The sequence below is a fragment of the Cryptotermes secundus genome, unplaced genomic scaffold, assembly GCF_002891405.2.
Source record: "Cryptotermes secundus unplaced genomic scaffold, Csec_1.0 scaffold65, whole genome shotgun sequence".
NCBI lineage: Eukaryota > Metazoa > Arthropoda > Insecta > Blattodea > Kalotermitidae > Cryptotermes > Cryptotermes secundus.
Window position 1 is genome coordinate 319,194 of NW_019731975.1, and position 26,040 is coordinate 345,233.

The 26,040-nt window shown below is 40.1% G+C and overlaps 1 protein-coding gene across 2 annotated transcripts in view; it reads right to left on the reverse strand.

Moving 5' to 3' along the window:
* Window positions 1–5,425: 5,425 nt before the first annotated feature.
* Window positions 5,426–26,040, reverse strand: part of LOC111867351 (sodium-dependent phosphate transport protein 1, chloroplastic) — a 53,465-nt gene continuing 32,850 nt past the window's right edge. For both annotated transcript variants that reach the window (XM_023857127.2, XM_023857129.2), the window contains exons 5-8: window positions 22,661–22,865; window positions 21,197–21,344; window positions 14,230–14,344; window positions 5,426–5,956 (exon numbers count right to left, since the gene is read on the reverse strand). In XM_023857127.2, the coding sequence (XP_023712895.1) occupies window positions 5,801–5,956; window positions 14,230–14,344; window positions 21,197–21,344; window positions 22,661–22,865 (624 nt within the window). In that variant the 3' untranslated portion in view covers window positions 5,426–5,800. The remainder of the gene's footprint in view (window positions 5,957–14,229; window positions 14,345–21,196; window positions 21,345–22,660; window positions 22,866–26,040) is intronic.

Consider the following 26,040-nt stretch of genomic DNA (forward strand, 5'->3'; position numbering starts at 1 on the left):
ATTCAAACTGTGAAATATGCAGATGACCTTGTGTTAATGGCTAAGGAAGAAACTGTGCTACAGGGCATGATTGATAGACTAATTGAAATTGGAAGGTGCTATGGCATGGAAATGAATGTGGAGAAAACAAAAGTAATGAAAATTTCGAGACAACCAACCCCAGTCACAATAAAGATAGACCAAAAACAAGTGGAGAATGTGAAATGTTTTAAATATTTGGGTAGCTTGTTAACAGATGATGGAAGGTGTACTTGTGAAATTAAATCCAGGATTGCCATGGCAAAAGCTGCATTTAGCAAGAAGAAGAATCTTTTTACCAGCAAATTGGACTTAAATTTGAGGAAGAAACTAGTGAAATGCTACATTTGGAGCATAGCTCTGTATGGGGCTGAAACATGGACACTTAGGGCAGTAGATCAGAAACATCTGGAAAGTTTCGAAATGTGGTGTTGGAGAAGAATGGAGAAGATCAGTTGGACCGATTATGTGAGAAATGAAGAAGTGTTAATTAGAGTCAGTGAGCAGAGGAATATCCTACATGAAATAAGAAAACGGAAGGCTAATTGGATTGGTCATGTTTTACGCAGAAACTGCCTTCTAAAAGAAGCTATCGAAGGAAAGATAGATGGGCGGATAGAAGTGACAAGAAGACGAGGAAGAAGACGTAAGAAGATGCTGGATGACCTTGGGGACAGAAGAGGATACTGTCATTTGAAGGAGAAAGCTCTAGATCGCATTAAGTGGAGGAATTGTTTTGAAAGAGACTGTGGACCTGTCGTCTTGACAGATTACTGATGATGATGATGATATGAAATGCTAAGTGAATTTGAGACAATGTATGGCACAGAGATGTGGAGCTTCAATAGAGGATGGAAAGAAATTGACAAACTTCACTGTAGATTTTGTAAAATAATACCAGGAGTGTGGAGATTTGCACCAAACAACATGACTGAACTGGAATTAAGGAGGTATAGTAGGAGGGGAAAATATCTGAGCATGAGTGCAATATATTGGTCATGTCTATTATGCTCAGACTTTCTGGAAACAGTATGAAAATGTTTTGAATGGAAGATAAATAACCTAAAGGTAGAAGGCTTGGCCAAGGAATTAATGAAGGAATTGGAAATAAGAGGTTTCACATTAATTTGGCAAATCCAGACAGAGATTAACCTTTAATGGCCGAAGTGCCCCAATCAGGCCAGTGATGAGTATGGTCGTCATGGCCAAAGTACCCCGTTTTGGCCAGTAGGACATTTAAACTCCACTAATGGAAACACGCACACACGACGCTAGTAGAAGTGCATGCACAGTCCTAAATATTTATTTTTAAATGTAGTAATTACCAGACAGACTTGAGTAAAACCATAATAGAGGAATTAAAATGATACCTAAGTAAACAACATCAAATAAAAATATACGTATGAGTTATGCCCAAACTCTTCCACGAGCCAGTAATTTTATTGCAGATTCTGCAGATTAATGTGTTAACAATATATAGTAAAATTCGATGTACATACCTTTTTTGTTGTTATCTGCTTGATGTATATATATAGGCTGAAATGAGACTACAGTAATCGATTTCACTATGAATGAACAGAAAACAGATCGCACTCTGTCTGTTCACAACCCTAGAAAGGGCAATAATCTCTTGCAGCTATAACTGAAGGTCTTAGCACTGAAGAAGGGACCCCTCTAGCTTTTTTTGAATAGCCATTCTTTCATTCATCTGTCCTTTAGTCAAAAGAGTTGAAAATCCAAAGAGTGTAAGTAGTACTAGCAGAAGACCAAATGATTTTATTGCTTCCATCTGTTTTATGACACCAGGGACTGCTCAGATTTGTCATGCATTACAAACATAAATTAATTTATAATGCAGAACAACTCTGTGAAGAACGGGAAACCACTTTTGCAGTACGCATCAAAATTAAAAGGGGGGGGGGAAATTGAAAATAGAATATAACTGTTTGAATAAAAATTTTCAAATGTTCCGTTATAAGATTTGAGGCTTTCACGGCGGTGACTATGAAGAAAGCAGTCTTCTGGGATTTGGCACCGTGTATATGTGGTGTTAACCGACGTTCCTCCGAAACGTCGGTTAACACCACATATACACGGTGCCAAATCCCAGAAGACTGCTTTCTTCATAGTCACCGCCGTGAAAGCCTCAAATCTTATAACGGAACATTTGAAAATTTTTATTCAAACAGTTATATTCTATTTTCAATTTCCCCCCCCCCTTTTAATTTTGATGCGTACTGCAAAAGTGGTTTCCCGTTCTTCACAGAGTTGTTCTGCATTATAAATTAATTNGTTATAATATACAACACTATGTTCTTTGCTGATATAAACAAAGTTAATTCCATCCATTTATCATAAAAATTGAGTTAGATACGGCATTTTTAAACACAATGCTTAAAATTGTTTAAGCGCCCTAATAGGAATGGACATTTAAACGCAGAGTAGCAATGGGCATTTAAATGTGCACCAGCAGTGGGCATTTAAATAAATTCCAGCCAGCTCAAGCTAACCACCATTTCAGAAGTCCAGCGTTTAAAGGCTAATGCAATATGTAAAATAATCAGACAAAGGTGTAATGATATAGAAAGACAGAACATACATTCAAACACAAGCAAAAAGATTTCCTTGACATTTTACTGCAAAATTAAATAAGAGTGGGATAAAGGAATTCATTCGCAGAAGAGGACAGAATGGGAACAATAATATGGCTGAAAGCAGGGCTCTGGATCAGGGGCAGGGATCAGGAGTGGATCTAAGAGAGGAAGGTGCCACTTGTGTTTGGTGGACGAGTGTGAAAAGCACATACTGCTAAAGTGCCCCAAAATGAAAAAGTGGAGATAAGAATTTGTATGCAGCAAATAGTTTGATATAAATGAGGATGTAGTAAGCAAGAATATAATCAGCTGCACAAATGTAACAAAGCTAGAGTAAAAACCACTGGTAAGTATTTATTTTAAACTAAATGTAAGTGGGAGACCAAAGTTGGGGTGGGGACTTCCCTGCCAAGGTTAGCTGGAAGCTGAAATATAAAATGAGAAAATGGATTGAAAGCTGAAATAGTAATGGTTCAGTAGAGGTGATATCAGTAGTAACAGTAATAGCAGCTGAACTGAAATAAACAATGAAAGTAGTTTGTATGTACTGAACCTATGCACCACAAAAACCCGGAGTTATGTGGACACAGTTTTACGTTCCTAATGAAACTCAGTGCACTTTACTTTACAGTCATTGATGCAGTGATACAGTATCACAACCACCACCTGTGAGCCGACTATAGAAAATGTGGGAGCCTTGACATCTCACAACTCTACAGGCCTCCATGGCCTGAATAGGGATAGATTTCATTTTGTGTATGTTTAAACATACACACATTAAACAGCTCAGAATAGGAACCAGTGGAGGACTCTTGTGAACACGTTAATGAACCTCCAGGTTCCACAGAATTCTGGGAAAGTCTTCAGTAGCTGCAGATTTGGCTTCTCCTCAAGAAGGGCTCAGCTCCATAAGTAAGTAAGTAAGTAAGTAAGTAAGTATGTTTAAACATGAGTAGCAGCATGTCTGTATTTGTACTTGTCAATACAAAAGATAAATGTTGCTGTCTTGTCACCAGAATGCAGGGCAAAATCATGACATAAAGATAGCTAACAGATGTCATTTGGAGAATAGATTTCTTTAGAGTTGTCTTGAAACGATGGCACCACTGCATGGCAGTCGATGCTTTGCTTCCTTCGGGGAGAGGAAATAGAAGGGACACAAGCAGATTTGGTTTAAAATTTTAACATTTTAAATATACTAACTGTAATATATATTTTAACGTGTTGGTGTTTAACTGTAGGTGTTAAAAAACATTAGATTTGTACATATTAATATTTTTAACCTTTAAACACTGGGCTTTTGAAATGGTGGTAAGCTTGAGCTGGCCGGAGTTTAAATGTCCATTGCTGTTAGGGTGCTTAAACAATTTCAAGCATTGTGTTTAAAATGCCGTATCTAACACAATTTTTATGATAAATGGATGGAATTAACTTTAGTCCCTGGTGTCATAAAACAGATGGAAGCAATAAAATCATTTGGTCTTCTGTTAGAAAGTTTCACATCTTTCTTACACTCTTCAGATTTTTTAATCTTTTGATTAAAGGACAGAAGAATGAAGGAATGGCTATTCAAGAAATAGCTAGAGGGGTCCATTCTTCAGTGCTAAGACCTCCCGTTATAGCTGCAAAAGATTATTGCCCTTTCTATGGGTGTGAGCAGACAGCTGTATCATGGCTGAGATACAGAGTGCAATCTGTTTTCTGTGCGTTCGTAGTGAAATTGAATACTGTAGTTTCATTTCAGCTTATATACTCGTATAGATCAAGCAGATAACAAAAAAGATATGTACATCAAATGTTACTATATATTTTTAACACATTAATATGCAGAATCTGCAATAAAAGTACTGGCTCATGGATGAGTTTGGGCATAACTCATACATATACTTTTTTGATGTTGTTAAATTAGGTATCATTTTAATTCCTCTATTAGGGTTTACTCAAGTCTGTCTGGTAATTACTATATTTAGAAATAAACATTTAGGACTATGCATGTGCTTGTACTAGTGGTGTGCGCGCGCACTTCCACTAGCAGAGTTTAAATGCCTGATTGGCCAAATCGGGGTACTTTGGCCATGACGACCATACTCATGACTGGCCCGATCGGGGCACTTCGGATGTTGAAGGTTAAACCATATTGTAATAGTGGTTTCTAATTGTATTGATATCCTTCTGAAGATGGTCTATAGGACAGAAACATGTAAAGGATGAGATTAAAAAGAAAAAAACCATTAGTCACACTGGACAGAATTAATTAGCCTTTTGTAAAAAAAAGTTCTGCATATTCAACATGATCTCCAGTAGGATGGACTTTGGTTCCAACTGCATGTTGAAAATAGAATCTAGCAACTGTCTGATGATGATGCAACAATCCATCTGAGGATGGCGCACCATCAAAGAATTTTTAGACGGTATACCACTGTTTCGTTCTCTCTGTTTTTGCTATATTTTGTAGTCTTGTATTAGTCAAGAGCAAAATGTGTTTTCCCACATACATTGCCATTCTTCAGTTTTTAGCCTGAGATGATATTTTGTCATCTGTTCCTGGAATGGCAAAATGTATTATACATAGCAAAAACTGAGATGGTCAGCAAATTATTTCCAAGTAATGGATACATAACTCTGAAGTATAACAATCCTTTGGAACTTCATTAAGCACAGTGTCAAATATTTTCGTTATAATCTGCATATAAATTTATGGAACCAGAATAAATTAATCTTGGAAAGGGAATAATGATGTGGGTAATAGGGCTTTATATGCTCAGATTATTTATGAAGGGAAAAGAGTTTTATTAGACTAGTCCTTCAATATCATTTGTTGCACAGCAAGTTCTACTGCACTTAATATACAACCTTCCACAAAAATCATTCAACTAATATATTCACAGATATTATTCAGAGCAGTAACACTGTTCATTTACATAACTCACCAAGAACATAATGCTATTAAATATTCAATTTTGGTGTAAGTATGACAAAGATAATATTTTGTGTCATGTGATCAGAATATATAGCAAAGGTATGAGCTTGTATCCAATTCCAGTGTTGTGGGATGGGAGAACTATGTAAGTCACTGGATGGCAAATATTTTATAATGATTTAGTTTCACTAAAATAGATATTTGGTTCAGTTTAACATTATTGCCAAGAGATGACTAGTGTATGTTCTGAGGTTTAAACCGATAGAATTCATAGCACTTGAGCAGCTGAACTCTGACTGTAGTAGATGACAGCGCCAGTGAAGTTCACGCCAGCTGCCAGCACAAAAACAGGAAACCAGCGACCATGAGATGTAGTCACCAGCTCTGCTGTAAGGGGGCCACACAGTATACCTGGGATTGTTGCCTGAAATATAGCACAAACACTTCACTGAAATCTGACAATATGTACATATAAGATACAAAGTTCGACAATCTGGATAGCTGAATTCAGTGCAACACTGAAGAGCATCAACTGTTCAAAAGATTGTTTTACACCCTATTAGGTTAGGTGGTTATTTGCAACAGCCCCAAGATACTAAACAAATCGAACTGAAACTTGAATGTTAACTTAATTTACATTTTACTTGTTATTAAATGTATATAAACATATACAAGGCATCTGTCAGTCCAGGCTCAGTAGAGCAGGTCATTCCCTATCATTAGTAGCTCCTGCTATAACAGCAGTCTACTCACTTGACTGGTCATCTGCTTGACCACCGCCAAGTTTAAGCCTCTTATATTTCCTGCATCGGGGTTCGCCATGTCCAGTGTTGCGAACATTTGCATTTTCATGATTCTGTATGACTTCTGCTTGTTGCCTGCATAATTTTGTTATATAATTATTTATGCACAGAAGTTTGAGAAAACTAAATCCCCTGAGTCTTAACTTCATTGACTTTAATATTCCAGTGCTCACACCAGGTCTCCACTGAGCTGAGACCATGCTGGAGTTTTCTGCCAAAATCTCCTTTCCATTTGTTGCATACAGACACGTGTCACTGGCAAAGAGGGCTAGGTAAACACCAGGTGTTCAGGGGGTATCATTTATATACATGCTGTACAAAATATGGGACAGGTCAGAACCTTGAGGCACCCATACTCTGGTATAGGTATAGGAAATATAAGGAATCAGCCTATATGACATGTTTAACCAATAAAATCAGCCAACCCAGTTTGGACATTTCTCCCATCTGGACCCCACTTAGCAGTGAGGTTAGAAACTCATATGGAAGATCTGTATGATCTGACAGATTCTTTGTGGGTTTCTATAAGGTTTTAGTCCTTTTTACTCCACAGATGGAGCTAGTGGTATGCACAGAATGTTTTCATAACATTTCCCAATTAATACCATGCATTGGTTTCCATGGACTTGGTTTGTTGCATAATTTTTCACCTATCTTTCTATCTTACTCAGGTCTGTGCATGAGTTATCACAATTTTTCCTGATACTATATGTATATAAATACCTGAGACCAGGCTTTCTTAAAGGGAGATATCAGGAAAAATGTACAATAAAAATTGTGATAAATCATGCACAAACCTGAATAAGACAGAAAGGTAGGTGAAAATTTTATACATCAAACCTAGCCAACAAACCAAATTCATGAAAACCAATGCACAGAATTAGTTTGAAAATGTTGTGAAACCATTCTGAACACTCAGGACTAAAACCTTACAGAAACCCAAGAGGAATCTGTTAAATCATACTGATCTTCACTGCGAGTTGCTAACCTCACTGCTAAGGAGGGTCCAGGCTGGGTTGGCTGATCAGTTTGGTTATGCATGTCATATGAGCTGATTCCTTGTATTTCTTATACCTGCTGTTACTTTCAATTTCCAGTATCCTAGCTTCATCCCAGCCTCCCAATGGCCATCTTCATAGGCATGTGGGGGCTAATTTTGATCAAGTTTGTATGCCCCTCAGCATAAATGAATTTGGTAGACTCTCACTACTATCAGTACTTCTGTCAAAATACTAAGACTATATACAAAACTCATATGTGCAGTAGAAGCACACTTTGAGCTCTTCCAGAATAAATGCTGATGATGATCAATCTGTGGGGCTCTCTTGTCAATGTGTGTGTAGTCTTGTCGCTACTCCTATGACAACCCACTTCTTCGGAACAGTTTGTTGGCCCTGAAAAGGACCGTGGCTGCTGAGATGATTGACCGGTGAGGTAGCGCGGCGCGCGCCGATAAGGAGAAAGGCTAGTGAAAGGCGAGTGGCCTGGCCGCAGTGAGGCCGTGGCTGGAGGTTGCTTGGTTGCCGTGCGGCAGCGCGAGTTGGAAGTTGCTTGATCGCAGCGCGGCAAATGGCGGAGGTTGCTGCTGGTGGTGAAAGGCTAGTCGTTGAGCGCGGTCGTAGGAGCCATGAGGCAGTGGCTACGCCAGAAGGCCAGTGGGTCGGACCATAACACGACCACCGGCGAGTCCAGGCGCGGTGCCCCAGTGAGTCGGGTGTGAGAGCGCTGGAGAGCCGAGGCAGTCGTGCCTGGCGCAGCCTGCCGATGTCTCCGAAGACCGAGCGCTGGCGACGAAGCCTGCTGGCTGAAGTTGCTTGATGTTGCTAGCTCGTAGGCTGATGATGAACTGAATAACTCGGCTTTGGAGTCGCTCCTTTTTTATACGCTGGTCAGTGGGGCGGAGCCAAACTCGAAAGTGAGGAGCAAGAATTGATTGGCTAGCGCGCGTAATGGTGTAGACGCGGGCTAGCGCCGAGCGTAGTATAAATGCGATCGTTTGAAGCAATCTGATTGGTTAGCGCGCGTGATGGTGAAAATTGATGTGAAGAGCGAGCGTTGCAGAAATGCGTGAAAAAGCCACGAAACCGACCGTCCCGGTTCCTGTACTGGAACAACACACAGGTCAGTCAGTTCAGGCTTCTAATGTAAACAGTCCATCTCTCGACAATATGTTGAGAGTAGTGACTGTAGTACAGCAGATTATGACAGAGGTCAGTGGTGCAGTGTCCGAAGAGGAAAAAATAATGGCCATTACCAAAATTGTTTTAAGCCTAATGAAACAAAATGGCCACTAGAGTACATAGGCCTCTCAAAGTCATAGCATTTAATGTGAATGGCATTGGGAGGCAGCGCTATGAGCTCAGTAAACAGCTGCAAGACCTACACGTAGATGTGGCCCTGTTTTCAGAGACACATCTGAAACCTCACGAGAGGTTCTTTATTCCAAATTACTACTTTTATAGAATCGACCGCCAGTCCGGGAGAAATGGCGGAACTGCCGTTGCAGTAAGAAAAGGCATTCCCCACAACCATGTAGACCTACCACCCCTTGTTTCAGTAGAAGCGACAGGGGTCTGCATACCAATTGGTAATAGCGAAGTGCTGCTTGCAGCTGTTTATAAATCTCCAGGCAAAGCCTGGAGTGATGCTGACATCACTGAGCTCTTAAGCTTCAGACGAAAGTCTATTTTGGCAGGTGATTTGAATGCTAAGAACCCATTTTGGAATAGTAGAGTTTCAAACCCCTCAGGTTTGAAACTTATGGATTTATTTGATATGGGCGATTTCGAAATCTCAGCTCCACAGTGCCCCACTCACTATTCCCCTGCGGGAAATGGTGACGTGCTAGACATTGTGGTTCACAAAAATATCAGAATGTCAGAGGTCGTCGTCTCTGATATTTTGGATTCAGATCACCTACCAATAGTATTTCACATACTGGATCACGTTAAAATTAGCAACCTTTCGGAACCCATTGAAAAATTTACAGATTGGGAGCGGTTTCAAAGCCTCGCTTCTGAACTAATATCACCTAAACTAGAAATAAATTCGGGGGTAGAAGCCGATAAAGCGGCACGCGACTTTGCAGCCTCTATTGCTTCGGCATATAGGCTGTCGACAAGTAAAGTTACACTTTCGGACATAAACAACGATCTTCCTGGTCTAGATCGTTTGATAAAATATAAACAGAGGCTACGAAAACTGTGGCAAGAAACCAGGGATCCAGCGTGTAAAACGGCAGTCAATTGGGTCACCAAATCAATCAGGCGAATGACCCGTAAAAAGGCACTTGAACGGTGGGAAACAAAAATAAGCAACGCTGAAGTCACACCTCAGTGTATATGGCCCATTGCGAAATCTCTCCTTAAGAGAGACGGACCAAGGGCACCAACTGCTATTCATGGTTCTTCTGGCCTAAAATTTCATCCTTCTGAAAAAGCCAATGAAATTGCCGACTGTTTGGAAATTCAATTCACGCCACATGACCTGTGCGACGAAAACCATGAACAGCGGGTGGAGGCTAGAGTTCAAGCTCTGCTGGAAGCCGTGGATGAAAACCCCCCTCTAAGGATCAGACCATGTGACGTTCAGAAATTAATAAAATCCCTGAAATTAAAAAAGGCCTGTGGAATTGACGGCATCCCAAATGAATGCCTCAGGCACCTTCCAAGGAGACCATTGGTTCACCTAACTCACTTATTCAATCACTGTTTTCGGCTCTCTCACTTTCCAAATACTTGGAAGGAAGCAAAAATAATAACTTTACCTAAACCGGGTAAAGACCCGAAATTTCCTCAAAATTTACGTCCGATCAGCCTCCTGTCCACGACAGGAAAACTATTCGAAAAAGCAATTTTGAAATTCCTCCATAAACATATTGAAGAAAGAGACCTGCTCAACGCAAGTCAGTTTGGTTTTCGTGCACGTCACAGCACGACATTGCAATGTATGAGGCTGGCGGATCACGTGACCCTTAATTTCAACAATAAAATGTCTACGGCTGCAGTGTTCTTGGACATCGAAAAAGCCTTTGATACCACGTGGCACTCAGGCTTGCTGTTTAAATTATCAAAATTGGAATTCCCCAACTCTTTGACCAAGCTTATTGGGTCCTTTCTCTCTAAACGTAAATTCAGGGTCTCTGTTGAAGGCGAAATGTCAACGCCAAGGGAAATACAAGCAGGGGTGCCACAAGGTTCTGTCCTTTCCCCTACTCTCTTTAATTTGTATATAAATGATGCCCCCCATACACAGGGCGTTCACCTGGCCCTCTTTGCAGACGACACCTGTCTGTATGCGACAGATCGCAAAGAGGGTTTTATTGTTAGAAAACTCCAGCGCGGTCTCAGCTCAATGGAGACCTGGTGTGAGCGCTGGAATATAAAAATTAATGAAGACAAGACTCGGGGGGTCTACTTCTCTCGTGGTCGTCGACCGCCTGAGTCTTGTCTTACTCTAAATGGAAGAAATATTCCATTTGTAAATAGTGCAAAATATCTAGGTGTAATCTTCGATAAGAGAGTGACTTGGAGATTACACATAGAAATGATCGAAGCCAAGGCCTTCAGAACATTCATTAGAGTGTATTCCCTATTCAAAAATGAGCGATTGAGCGCTAACATTAAACTAACCCTCCATAAAGCCCTTATTAGATCCGTAATGACTTATGCTAGTCCCGCCTGGGAGTTTGCGGCAGACACTCATCTATTGAAATTGCAGCGCCTGCAAAACAAGGTTCTCCGCACGATTGGCAATTTTCCAAGGCGCACACCGGTCCGCGATTTGCACATGGCATTCAAAATCCCGTACGTATATGATTACATAACAAAATTATGCAGGCAACAAGCAGAAGTCATACAAAATCATGATAATGAGAATGTTCGCAACATCGGACAAGGCGAAGCCCGACACAGAAAGTATAAGAGGCTTAAACTTGGCGGCGGTCAGGCATACGACCGTTCAAGTGACTAGACTGCCGTGGTAGCAAATACTACTAGGATATATATGTATATATATGAAAGGGCATAATCCGCTGTACCTAGCCTGGACTGACAGAGGCTGTGTATATATTGTACACAGAAGTAAGGATTAAGTGTGTATTTGTAAATGTATGTAAATACAGACAATAGACTTAATACAGACTGACTGACAGATGACAGACCCGATCTCTCGTCAGAGAGGGCGCTACACATAGACAGGACAGTAACTTTCATTGAAAAGAAACATCTGGTCATGAGCCCCTGCTGGGGCTCGACACCAAGACCGACAGACTGACTGACCGTCAGTTGTAACATGATCTGACCTGACCTGACCTGACCTGAAATGCGTGATAATGTGGGATGTTCCCACAAATCCATTGACACTGCAACAGTATTATTTCCTTTAAGAAACGTTTCTAACTGGAACATTAACATTGGTGTCCATGGCTACATGCTCATGTCTGGCTGTATTCCATTGCCATGTCAGAGAGAAGATCACATCCCTTCTGTTTGTGTGCCTGGTAATGCCTACAGACATTTTGTGCAAGCACTGGCTTGCATAATTATTATTAGTACAGACTTGATCCGAATATCAACACAATGAATGTAAATACTAAGTCATGGCTTTAATAATTCAATCTCACCATTGTTGAAATGTATATTCACAATTTTACAGTAAGGTCAGAAGAAAATTATTTCAATCAGTTCCTTTTACTCTGAATTACTCAATATAAATAGATAATTACAAGTCAATTTTAACACAGATATAACTGCATTTTATCTCCAAAAACATATAATGTTCAAAGGATTTACTTTACTCATAGAGAACTGTACTCAAGCAGTCTAAACAATAGTGCTGACCATGATCTTGGGGTTTTGACAATGTAGAAGAAGGAATGATGGCAAAATATCCACAGAAAGGTCATGCATTACATGAGGATAATTGTTATCAGAGCCCCAAAACTTTTGATTGGCTCCATAAAAAACAAAGACAAGCAGTGATGATGGATATGAACCACTATAATGTAGTGGTTTCTGGAATGCTCTGTGCGTGTGTGCATGGGCGTGCATCCGTCTGTGTATTTATGTGTCGACAGGCAGATATGTGCCTCACCAGCACCTGAATGGTTTGACAGACTTTATTTATATTTGGTACTAAATAGTCTCTCTATCAATAGGTTGGCGCTTGGTGAATATGAACATTCTACCTCCAAAAATAAGGGCCCCTGAGATGAGCTCCAAAAAATAAAATGGTGTTTTCCCATCAACAAACAGGTCTAATGAACTGAATTAAATTTCACTGTATTACTGAGATCATCTCCTTAAGAAAGCTGTATAGGTGGTATCTTCAGGAAAATAACAGTAAGCACATTTGAAGCCAAAATGCCAAATATTAATGTTTTTGAAAACTATAATTATTACGTTTCTGGACATTATTCATTGTCCTGTTTTTATTTAAAGGAACATAAAACGTTTCAGAGACTGGATTCTGTCTCTCTTCAGGTGGAAACCACTTGGTTGGGCCCAACTGACAGAGTTAAGAACTAGCTAACAACTGTATTAATGTGCCATTGTCACAAGCTTTTAGATCTTATTTTTCAAAACTGCATGACCAATACTGATTACATTTTAATCATCTACAGTGGCAATGGATCCCAACACTAAGAAGGCAATTCTTGTACCATATTTAAAATTTATATTTTTTCTGAAACATTTATTCCATTATGGTGGAAGGTTGTGAACCGTTAAAACATATTTGAAATAATTATAAAACTGCTTTGCAAGGGGTACATATCATAATGTGTATATTCAGTGGCCATCAATGTTCACAAGCCAGCAACATCTTGAAATGAGTGTAAAATCTAAAGGAATGTGACATGCTTACTTTGCTCATTACAGAATAGTGTCCTGGAGTTGTGTGGAAATGACCAGTAACAGAGAAGCAGCTAAGATGACGACTCATATGTGTGCTATTGGCTGTCTAAGGAAAACAACCTATGGTTAGGTATATTTTTTTATTTTTGTTTTATGGTGACCCAGACTGCCTCTGTAGTCTAGTGGTCAGAGTTCCTGCATACAAATCCAGAGGTCCCAGGTTCGATTCCTGGCGCTACCAAATTTTGTGAGAAGTAGTGGGTGTGGAACAGGGTCCACTCAGCCTCATGAGGATAACTGAGGAGCTACTTCAAGGAAATAGCGGCTCCGGTCTAGAACACCGAGATTAACGGCTATGGGGATTCATTGTGCTGACCACGTGACACCTTCTATCCACAAAAGTTGGCACTAACTTCGCCGACAAGTAGCAGTCGCTCGGTCAGTATAGTCTGCTTGCGGACTACAGGTCACAGAGTTTTTTCTTTGGTTTTTTGGTTTGGAGAACAATAAGTGAACCAATATCAAGCTGGATCAACTCCCATTATGCCGCTTCCTTAGTTCAATCTGTATGGACAACTTGCAGGGGCCATCATACACCATCCTAAGGTAGAAACTGGTGTAGCAGGGATAGTACCATTCTGACAGAGCTGATATTACAAAGGCGGGTTGGGAAAAAATCGCTGTTACAGAACATGCACATGCAAGCATGGACACAGGGTGATTCAGGAGGAATCTGCCAATTTGTGGGTACATTAATCAAATGATTTTTACCTAAGAGAAGTAATCTGAAAATTTTAAGGTATTATGGCAGTTTGGAAGCAGGATAAAAATGTGACAAAAAGAAGGGATTTTAATGAAGAGTTATACCTCTGCAATGTGAAACTAAAATAAATGTTATGAAATTGTGAAAAATTACAAAAACTATCTGCATTGTCCCCCTGCAATCTCAATCCACATTTGAGCACAGTGTTACCAGCCACTTCAATAATCAACAATTCCTGTAAACGAACACAAGAGAAATGATGATGATAATAACTTACTAGTGTATTTGAGATGGCAAATGTGATGCCAGCATGGTTGGGAGCAATGTCTGCATGATTACTTAGGTGGCCAGCTGAGTTACAGGCACAAAGACCCATCAAAATTGAAACAAATCTGCAACAACAGACCAAAACCAACCCATGACAAGTTTCAATTATCTGAATATATTACCAAATAAATTCAATGGAATACCCTTTTGTTCAATTTATATTTGATCAGGTTTCAATGATCACAAATAAAAGCAAGTCTTACAACTGGCACACTGTTTGATATACAGAAAACCCTTGCTAATTGGGTTACAATTTATCCAGCTGCCAGATAATCCAGATCTAAATATGAACAATTCTGTAAGATTTGAGGTTTTCATGGCTGTGACTATGAAGAAAGCAGTCTTCTGGGATATGGTGCCGCGTAGATATTGTGCTAACCGACGTTTTGGAGGAATGTATCACCTCCATCGTCAGGGTAGATGAAATCCGTGAGCGTTGAACCAGCATCATTAGTCTATTTGCACCTGCTCATGCTGGTTCTTTGCCTGTGTATTTTCTGCTTTTTCCTTCCTCCTAAACATCAGTTAACACAATATCTACATGGCGCCATATCCCAAAAGACTGCTTTCTTGATGAAGAATTCTGTTCACAATTGCGTATATACTTTAAAAGACACGTGGGATTTAGGAGCACTGTGTTGAGGGCAGCTGGAGAGACTGAAACCGTGCAAGATTGGCTTCAGCTGGATGGAGGAGACCCTGATTTAAGCTTCTTGTCTTTTTAGAACTTTTAAATAAAGGCTCTACAGTGATAAGTTATTTATTTCCATCAGCACAACCTATATTATTAAATTTTCCATTTATTTGTTTTCTAAGTTTTTTGTCATTTAGGGCTATCTTTTGCTTCATTCATCCAAATTATTGCTTAATATGGACGGCCTCTCCCTCCAATTGATCCGGATTAGCAAAGGTTTACTGTAAACTGTTTTCAGTCCTACATGTAACATGTTTCTTTGTGTAAAATTCTGTCTTGTCTTCCACCAAGAGAGCATTATCTTATAACTAAGGACAAGGAGTTCCTACTGTATACAGTCAGAGAAGTCTATCCTGGCTACTGGAAGAGCAGCAAAGGTTGTCCCGATACTGAAACCTGGTAAGGACCACTCCCTCTCAACCAGTCTCACTAATTGTGTTTGCAAGACCAGGGAGCAAATGCAAACCCTCAACCTGTGTACATCATGGAAAGCAGGAATCTTCATATGAAGGCCTATTGTGGATTGTGACATCACAGATCCAGACCATCTGGTGAACTTGGATTGTTATATCCAAATCATACACTAACACCTTATCACAGTCTTCTTCCACTTGGAGAAGCCACATCATACAACTTGGTGATATGGTACCCTAAGACCCTTTCCCAGTTAATGGATACCATCAGGGCCTCAGGATGTTGTATGACAGTGATCTAAATGCTTCTAAATGGTGAATTATATGACTATGAGACAGGTTATGAAGTTCTGAAACAATAATTTTGCATCGTAATTTAAAACTTTATAAAAAGGATTGTACTTATCACAGATAAAAACAAAAGTAAAATGAGATCCTACTGTGTTGGCAATGTCTTTTTGTGATGTAATGGTAGTACCGGGAGTACACGGTAGTGTAGTTGGTTGAGGCTACAAGCCGGAAGGTTGCGGGATCGAATCCCGATGAGGTGGATTTTTTCAATTTACCTTATCCTTCCAGATGCACTATGGCCCTGGGGTTGACTCAGCCTCTAACAGAAATGAGTACCAGGAATATTCTTGGAATATTCTTGGGGGTAAAGGGCAGCCAGCGCATAAGGCTGACAATCTTACCGCCATCTATGAGCCGACTGCTTAGAAAATGTGGGAACCTCAACATCTCACAACCCTGTGGGCCTCCATGGCCTGTTACAGGGATACCTTTTCTTACTTACTTTTAATGGTGGCACCACCAACAGGTATGCCAGGCATGGAAGGGGAGCTGCACTTATGTTACATCCATCATGGTTTGTTCCTACAACATCTGAGTGAAAAGATCGAGAAAGGTGAGGAAAAGCCTCCCATGACTTGCTCTTGGCTTCAGGTACTGCATGTTGGCCCTGATATAGACGTATCTGAAGGAAATTAGGGTTACTATGTGTGAGGTGATAATGAAATAACCTCAGGGCTCATCTACAATCAAGAATGGCATTGCAACATTCATCTATCCACAGGTGGGCAACATCTGGTGGATGACCTGAGGATGAAACACAAAGCCTCTCAGACCACTGTGCTCATACAATACTCCACCATAAAGATGACTTTTGGAAGTTTACAATATTTGAATGTCACTGACTGGGAGAAAGTCTCCCATTTGGCCCAGCTAATGAACCAGTTTGAATGTCTGGGAATGATTGGTGATGCTGTAGAAATATGCAGATTTAAAGGGTAATGGTTGCTACATGGTAATCAGGAAATAATGGACCACCCAAGATGGACAACCAGCCCTGCACTGCTGAAAGCAAGATCCAGGGCTGATGCTATTCCTGGTTCATGGCAGAGGTGCAGCTATGTTTAAAAGCATGATGCAAACCCCAGCATTTATATTGGAAACTATTCTGCCTTTATCACCAGTAAGCACTGATGGTCCAAGAATATTTTTGCATTAAAACTGCCAAGATGAATAAACAGGGTGGGTAAATGAAATATGAGACTAGAAAGTTCAGCAGGAAGTACTGGTACCACCTGGCATAAGTAAATTTTCCTAATAGTGGGAGATTTGATCTATTTAAAATGACTGGGTTGACTTGTAAATGGAGTTAGGTTGTTAACTGTGACTAAGAGAGCGGCCTCCGTAGTCTAGGGGTAACGTTCCCACCTCATGACTTGAGGTACGCGGGTTCAAACCCGGCGCAGGTCGTGGAATTTTTAAGGGCGGAAAAATTAAGGGAACAAGTCCTCCGGGAGGGACTTTAAGCCGTGGGTCCTGTGTCGTAGCTTTACAGCACGTAAAAGAACCTCATGTCCCAAGGGGATCTCTGAGCCAAATTCAGGACATTTCCCGCCCAACAGTAGTCTCTAACCCCTCTGGTAGATGGGAGAAGCATCGAGATACCGCTGAGCCAGTAGAGGCCGAACTCGCTGGCTGAGTCAGGACTGATGGCACGCACCAGTACCAGTAGGGTATAGAGACTGGTAGAATATCACAGGGGGACGCACAATGGATCAATATCTGGTCTATCCAACAGCAACAGCGACTGTGACTGTGACTGTGACTGTGACTAAGAGGATGCAGTCCTTAACTAAGANTCAATATCTGGTCTAAGTGCATGGGGAAACCCACCCTCTCCAACAGCAACAGCAACAGCAACAGCGACCGTGACTGTGACTGTGACTGTCACTGTCACTGTCACTGTGACTGTGACTGTGACTAAGAGGATGCAGTCCTTAACTAAGACATGTGTTCCTCCATTGGCCCTATCTCCATCACGGTGTTCCTAATAGTGGGCTGGAGAACTATGGAGGTGGGAGGGAAAGACATGAGTTTCCTTAAGACAGATGGTGGCTGGGGCACAATGCTATGTTGCACCCTGCAGTCAGCACATGCAAGAACCATTAAGATTACACTGCAGCAGGTCCATATTGAATCTCTGCATGAACCACCATAACCATTTACAAACTAAGGTGCTTTATTTGGAGATATTTTTAGTTTCTCCCCGTTTCTAAATCTAGGAGTGTCATGAAGTTCTGCTGGTGAGACAGATGTACCAAATAGTGGCTCATGCTAAGACATTGTTCCATCTTTTGTTAATTTTATCCTGGAACTATAATGAGGCCAAGATCAGACTTACGTTTGAATAATGCCTTGTGGCAAGAGCCATGGAGAGGTCCACAGTCTTTGATGGGGTATCAAAAAAATACACTGTTGACTGACATGGACAAGTCTTTGCACAGGCGTGGCACTGTCAGAAACAACCCGTCTGGGTTGAAAGAGTGACACAAGGTGGGATGCTCTGTGAACTAGAGCTGCTGTGCTGTGGCCAAGGTCTGAGCACCTGTACTCTCCCCTTGATATGGAGTTCTCCCATTTATTGATTTCAGGGCACTCCATATGTTTGTGGCTGCCTCCACACCCCACTCAAGGGGGTTGCCTGCAATTTTCCGAAATGTGGTTAAATTTTTTGTAGTTAAAACACTGCATTAAACAATTTTGGGCCCTATAGGCTTCCACCTTAACCTTTAATGTCCAAAGTGTCCTGATTGGTGCAGTGGTGAGTATGGTCATCATGGCTGAAGTACCCCGGTTTGGGCAGTCGGGCATTAAACTCCACTAGCAGAAGCGTGTGCACCTTCCACTAGTAGAAGCATATGCACAATCCTAAATATTTATTGTTAAATATAGTAAAATTCAATATACATACATTTTTGTTATCTGCTCGACGTATATATAGGTTTCAACCCCCGCATCATGTAACTGAATCTCGCCTTTGTGTAATGCTCCTTGAAGCACCTGAGAGAGCATAGTCCCATGCCACATGTCTTGCACTGCCTATCAATTTCACCATCTTCCAAACAAGGTTTCATAAAATGAAACTAAAATATTCAAATTCACTGTGACCTCACAGAAAACTGAATGCACTCTGTATCTCAGCTGCAATACAAGCATTTTCTTGCAACCATAGAAAGGGCGGTATTCTCTTGCAGCTGCAATGGCAGGGCTTGGCATTGACTGGAATATCTGTAGAGTGTAACAAGGATGTGAAACTTAGCCAGCAGAGAGCCAAATGACTTTATTGCTTCCAGCTGGTTTCTGGCACCAGAGAATGTGAAAATATTTCAAGTGTTACAAGCAGAAGTGATTTTATAATGCAGAACTACTATGTGAAGAAGTGGGAAATTATTTTTACTGTATGCATCATAATTACAAGAAAAAAAGATGAAAGTAGTTTGTAACTTTTTGTCTACTTGTTTTCAAATCTTATGCTATAATATGCGACACTGTGTTCTTTGCTGATAAAAACAAAGTTAATGCCATTCATTTATCATGAAAACTGTATAAGATACAGTGTTTTCAAATATAGTGCAAGTGCCCTAACAGGAACAGGCATTTAAATAAACTTCGGCCAGCTCAAGCTACCACTATTTCAAAAGCCCGGCGTTTAATGGTTAATGATTATGTGGCATAAGGTTGTGGATTTAAAAATGTCAGCTAATTTGGTATTCTTCTGTAGTGTCACTAGGTAAAGTGGGAGTATCCTCCTCCCAAGAACGGTGGTTTGCCATCAACTGTCAGATGCTCATGATGCTCAAACCTAGTTCTGTTAATATATGATGCAGATGTCTTCCACAGGTGTGGTGATTGGAAGATGTCTGATTACAGCCTTGATAAGGTTCTCAGATTTTGGGTGGAAGGTTTAATAACTCATATTCCTGCCATCAAAATGTGCTCGAATGGCAGATTGGTCAACCATTTCTCAGGTGACAATATGAGTCCCATTATGTGTGATTCAGAACTCAAAGCTGCCCTTCACCAAGCCTTTGATGTCCTTTTGTAGTTGCATCAGGTTACCAGATGCAACCAGCAGTGGCTGAGGTCTGTCACTCATCCTGTTTGTCACCTCCATCAAGTTCTGAACAATCCATGTCTACTGATCACAAGAGAGTGAAACAGTTCCTAGTCTCAGCTTTGAATTACAGTTTCCCCTGCACAGATGTATGTGGACCCACCCTCTTCTTTACTTCCTTTTCACCTGAAGAGGTTTGCTTCCTTCTTAAGCCATCTATCTCTACTGGTCCACTGGATTCAGCAGTACTTGTTGAGGGTCTGATGTTTGCAATAGGTTTGTTGTGACTTGATTTATCAAGCACTTGTAGGTCCTGGAGCACCACCACACGTGGTCTGACAATAAAGTTCGCGAACTCGTGTTAAGTGCTACATATTTCATTGCTAATATCACTGTTGTCTCCTTCAAAGTACTCCCCTTGGGAAGTGATGCCAGCACCTAGTCCAATAATTTTGGAACTGGTTCTGTTGAATGGCCTTCAGAGCTGCCATTATATTACTCCTGATGTCATCAGTGTCATCAACATGCCTTCCTTTCAACAGTTTATCTTCAAGAACAGAAAAAGTCATTGGGACTAGATCTAGTGAATAGGGTGAATGTTCCAGCACAGTTATTTGTTTACTTGCTAAAAACTCCCTCATAAACAGTACTCTAATGCATGCTCCAACTTTCTAGAGACAGTACAACAAAACACATTAATACAACAATAGACATCACTCACAAAGAGACTGCCATAATCAACATAGCTGTGAAATGCTAATATGCCAATGTGATCAAACAATATTGAAGTTTCTGTCCACTCCTGACATGGCAAGCACACGATGGCGAGTTCGCGAACTTTACTGTCAGACCTCGTATATGTCTCATACAGGGCACACATCAGAACAGCACACCCAAATCAACAGTCAGATGGTGTTTACACCATCTGGGTCCAAACAGGGCAATACATGAACTGGGCTGGGCTTCATATGTAGGGATTGTGACATGGGTTCATTCAACCTTCACCACTTGACTTTCCCCACAGGGCACCCAAGTTGGAAGTTTCACTGAAACCATGAAAGAGCACCAAGGAGAGGCTAGACAGGCTTTACAACTGTAGTGGGCCTTAAACACAAATAAGTAAATCTAGAAGGTGGAGAAAATGAGTGACCTGCTGCAGTGTATGTAGACAGAAATAGTCAAACCAATACAACAATGAGATAATAAACATGGGGATGATGTGATAGGTGTTCAGCATACAGAATGGGTCATTGAGGAAGAAGGAAGAGATAATTACAGAACAGTAAAAGCGATGCAAGAAAATCAGAATCACCTGGCTGATCAATAGTCTTTGCAAGAGAATGGTCAAAAAATTAAATATTTTTGTTAAAAACTGTAAATAACATGATGGATGATAAGTAAAACTTACACAACAGCAGCTAGGAGGTTGTCAACAGTACAAAATGCAAGCAGGAACACTCCTGGACCCAGGAGACCAATGCTGGTCATCAGTCGACGTACTGACAGAACTGTCCACCTCTGCTGTCCAACAAGAGTGTCTGCAAAATGGCCTGCAACTGCATGCAACAGATAAGCATTGAAATATTAGCCTTACACTTAGTATAAAAATCATACCGTAAATATTCAGACAGAATGGTCAGCCTCAGGACTGACAGGCATGAGCCATTGTGCTTGGCTCTCACTACTTTTACACACCACACAATGTATCAATTGAAAACTTATTTTGCTCGAAAACTGGTGAACTTTGCCACAGCTTTACTGACACACTAATGAAATCACAACAGAATTTTACAGGCCTGTCAGATGTAACCAGAATATAAAATCTGCACACTTCACATTCTGACAAAAATCAAAGTTGTTCAGCTCACAATGCCTCTGTTTAGTGTTGCACAGAACTGTATGCCTTTCTTTCAATGTGGCAGTGTCACCATAACTAATCATGAGTTCATGATTTAAATAACTATGAATGCTTTAGTTTAATCATGAGATATAACAGAACATCATTAACTGCTATCAGAAATGTTATGCAAGAAAATGTCTGTTTCATATTTCAGTAATCACTTTCCTCATAAACAAGTTCCATTTAGGAAAGGAAAATAACAATTAATGTGAGGTGAAGGATGAAATAGGGGAAATAATCCCAATCACAAAATGATTTCAGCGGTATGACAACACATGTGACTGACTGGTAGATGCCCTGCCTTACTAATATTTTTTCCACTAAACATATGTGAGGGACATAGAATTGTGTATGATACATTTCAATGTAGCTGGGAAAAACAACAGACATTTAAACCATGTAAGTCAATAAGAGTGATTTTAGGATGCATATAATTTGACTTCTGACTAAGACCTGTCCTCTAATTTAATATACAAGTATGTTTCCTCTTAAATTATCCTGTATACCTGTGAATTTATTTTAGGCCCATTTCTATTTATAGTTGTGACCCTAAATACATACAGCTAAGTTACAATTTAAATATAAATGTATTTTATAATTGAGTATAGGTTCTGATCATCTTTCTTGTTCCATTAAAAATAAACTTAAATCAAAAGTTCACTTCTTCACTAACCTTCACGGGATGGATGTACATCATTAATGAAGAATAAAATTCTTCTTCATACTTCAACAGTATTTCAAATGAAATATTAATTTTTAACAATTAATTATTACATTTTATTTAAAAAGACTGGTTTAGTTATTTGTGGTTGTAGCCTAAAAAGTAGCTGACAAGGCAACTAGCAACATGTGATACCAACACACAAGAATGGTTAAAGGATATTAAATAATTATGCCAATCAGTTTTATGGAGGAAATTTAATCCACTCAGGGAAGGTTAATGGTCTTTCTTGTGGACTAGAGGATACTCACAGATTCCAACCAAGGAGTTGACAATATAAGGGACGGCAGTAAGACTAATGCTCTCCTTGTTGGCTCCAAGGTTCCGGGCAAGGTAAGTAGGAAGCCACTGCATGATGATGTAGTTGGACCAGTTCATGGCAAAGTGGGCTACATACAGAGCCCACAGAGGCCAATGGCACACAAACTCTGTCCACTGTACATTTGGATTTGTTACCTAAAGGGCATATCATCAAATGTTTTATGTATCTTGAAACTAAAATTACACTTATCCACTCTGCATTGTTTTATTACCATTTTTCCACAATGCAAAGACCTTAAACATCTATCCATGTGTAAATATTAAATCAGAAAATCTGAACACAGTTCTCTGAGAAGACAGAAACTTTGAAATTATTCAGACAAACTTCAGTTAATTAAACGCAATAAAATACAGATCAAATAATGCAATAAATCAAATTTTCATTAACTGTATCATATATGTTCAATGATGTTATGAAAAAAAAAGGGTTTACTGTGTCTTAAATCTGAGGGAATGAAAAAGCAAAATGCTCACGAACAAAGATGCCATAAATGTCTTCACTAGTATTCTGGTCCATCAGCCAAAGGCAATTTCATCAAATGACTGGAAAACCCATACACTTTCATTATTAAAGATAACACCAATACAGCCCATATAAAAAGAGACAACCATAAAATATAGTAACAGGACAGGGATCTGAAAGTGGACAAAAAACTGTTCTTCCATGTTACAGACCTGGTCATTCTAAATGCCATTCGCAGATCTTGTGGAGGAAGTAAGATCAAAATATTCATGAAACTTTTAACAAGGGATGTTATCTTTCAAGCTTATGAACAATGTGTAACAGCAACAGTTGTGCATGGAGGGCCTAGTGCAGCAACTTCTCAGATGAACAGATTTAAACTGAAAAACTCACAAGACCATGGAAGTAAATATGAGGTGATTTCAGGAAACAAAGTGCAGTAAAATAACAATACTGTTTCAAATACAAGTATCATTGCCTACAGTACCATGTTTTGAGTTAAGGCACACAAAATCATACTGATAAGCATACTAATAGAGCCAGAAGTAAACATGTAACAAGCACTGCCCCAAACAACATTCAGTATGATCCATTACACAAACCATTGATCAATGCCTAACCCCATGCATCCCCATCAACCAAGACACATATACCAAGATATGTATGATTACCACAACTTTATGATTACTGAAATGAATGGGGATGTAGTAAAAGACTCATAAAAACTGTGACAAACAATGAAAGATATTTGTCTCTCTCTAGTGCATATCTCTTAAAATGGTTCATAGAGGAAGGCAAAGTAATGTACTCTGCATACTGAAGTTATGCAGTTGTGTGATGTGTGATGATGTCATGGAAGTAACATGTAGAACTAGCGGCCTCCGTAGTCTAGAGGTAACGTTCCCACCTCATGACTTGTAGTACACGGGTTCAAATACCCGGCGGAGGTCGTCAAATTTTTAAGGGTGGAAGAATTCAGGGAACAAGTCCTCCGGGAGGGACTTTAAGCCGTGGGTCCTGTGTCATAGCTTTACGGCACGTAAAAAAACCTCATATCTTCAAAGGAGGTCACTGAGCCAAATTAACGGATGTTTCCTGCCCAACAGCAGTCTCTAATACCTCTGGTGGATGGGGGAAGCATTATAGATACCTCTCAGCTAGTAGAGCCGGTCTCGCTGGCTGGGTGGGACTGATGGTAAGCACCAGTACCGGTAGGATATAGAGACTGGTAGAAATCATAGAGGGAAGCACAATGGACCAATACAGGTCTCAGTGCATGGGGAAATTACCCTCTCCAATAACTAAGTAACTAACTAAACTACTCATTCCACAAAGAGCTTGTGGAAGGTGACCAGAGTGCTAACAAGAAGAGAGCTGGAGGTAGCCGCGGTGAGAGGTAAGGATCGTTGCAACAAAAGTGGCCCTAGTTACATTAAGTAGCCAAAAACACCTGGCAAAACCACCTAGGGGTCATCAGTGGAGAGATGGTTATACTTACTAAAGCTCGAATTTTACTTCACCTATTTCTCAAAAATGATTCAGCACAGAAACGGGATGTTACATGATATAAAATTGACATCTCAGTTTGATTTACAACATAACTTGATGTGGTATGTATTTAAGAAATAGGAGGGACACAAATATTATACTTCATGCCGTACATTTTTTGTTGACTAGCTTTGTCAAGAATTGAATTTATGATAACACTGCACTGCATATCCATTTTAATTCTGGTGCACTTGTCACAACAGTGTAATCTGATCATTACTGCTGATTTGGAATTGTAGTGCTAACAAGTGGCACATTTCTTTGAGCTGTTGAGCCAAAGCATGGTGCTATGGATACAGGGGTGCACTACTGACCACTTCAGCATTACTGTTAATGTAAGATCTGAAGCTTCCATGGTGGCTAAAGATGATAAAATCTTTTGGGCTATCAACCATGTCAGATGGTTAAAAATTACCAACATTTCAGAGACCATCAATTTTTAATCAATTGATATAATTGATAGCCCAAGGAGATTTTATTAATTACTGTTAATTTTGTATGCCAAAGAACATACTGACAAGACAAGTAATGAATACTGAATACCAGTCATGTTGGTGAGCTATGACTGACTGGTAACACTACAGATAATCTTCTGGGATTTAACACCATGTAATACGTTGAAAGTCAACTGATGTTTCAGAGCAACACATCGTGTCCATCTTCAGGGTCAAAGAATAAGCCGAGCAAGATACCAGCATGAGCACAGGTGGAATGCTTCCTCTGAAACTTCATTTGACTTTCAATGGACTACATGGCATTGTAACCCAGAAGATAGAATTCTTCACAGCCACAACTGTGAGAACCTCAAATCCTAAACAAAACCGGCATTCATTAGAGGAAAAAAAAATTAAAGCTATCCCTGTAAGAGGCCATGAAGGCCCATTGGGCTTTAAGATGTCATGGCTCAGTTGGCAGTATGGCTATCAGCCTTATGTGCTGGCCACCCTTTACCCCCAGAAAGATTCATGTTACTCTATTCTGTTAGATGCTGAGGTGATCCCAGGGCCATAATGCGGCTGGAAGAATTAGGTCAATAAAGACCTCATCGGGAATCAATCATCAGAGCACGAAATAAATCTGCTAGCATTTCACTAACACACTGCAGTGATGAAATCAGTTCATTCTGTGCAGAACTTATACGTAAATCCCCATCTTTGAATGCATTCTTATATTTATGATCCTCAAAAACTTTCCCACTTTTATATTCTGGAAAAACGGAAAGAGTGGGGGGGGGGAATTGTAGGGTGTCATGTAACTAGTCCGTACACCTCATGACTCGTGGTACGCGGGCTCAAATAC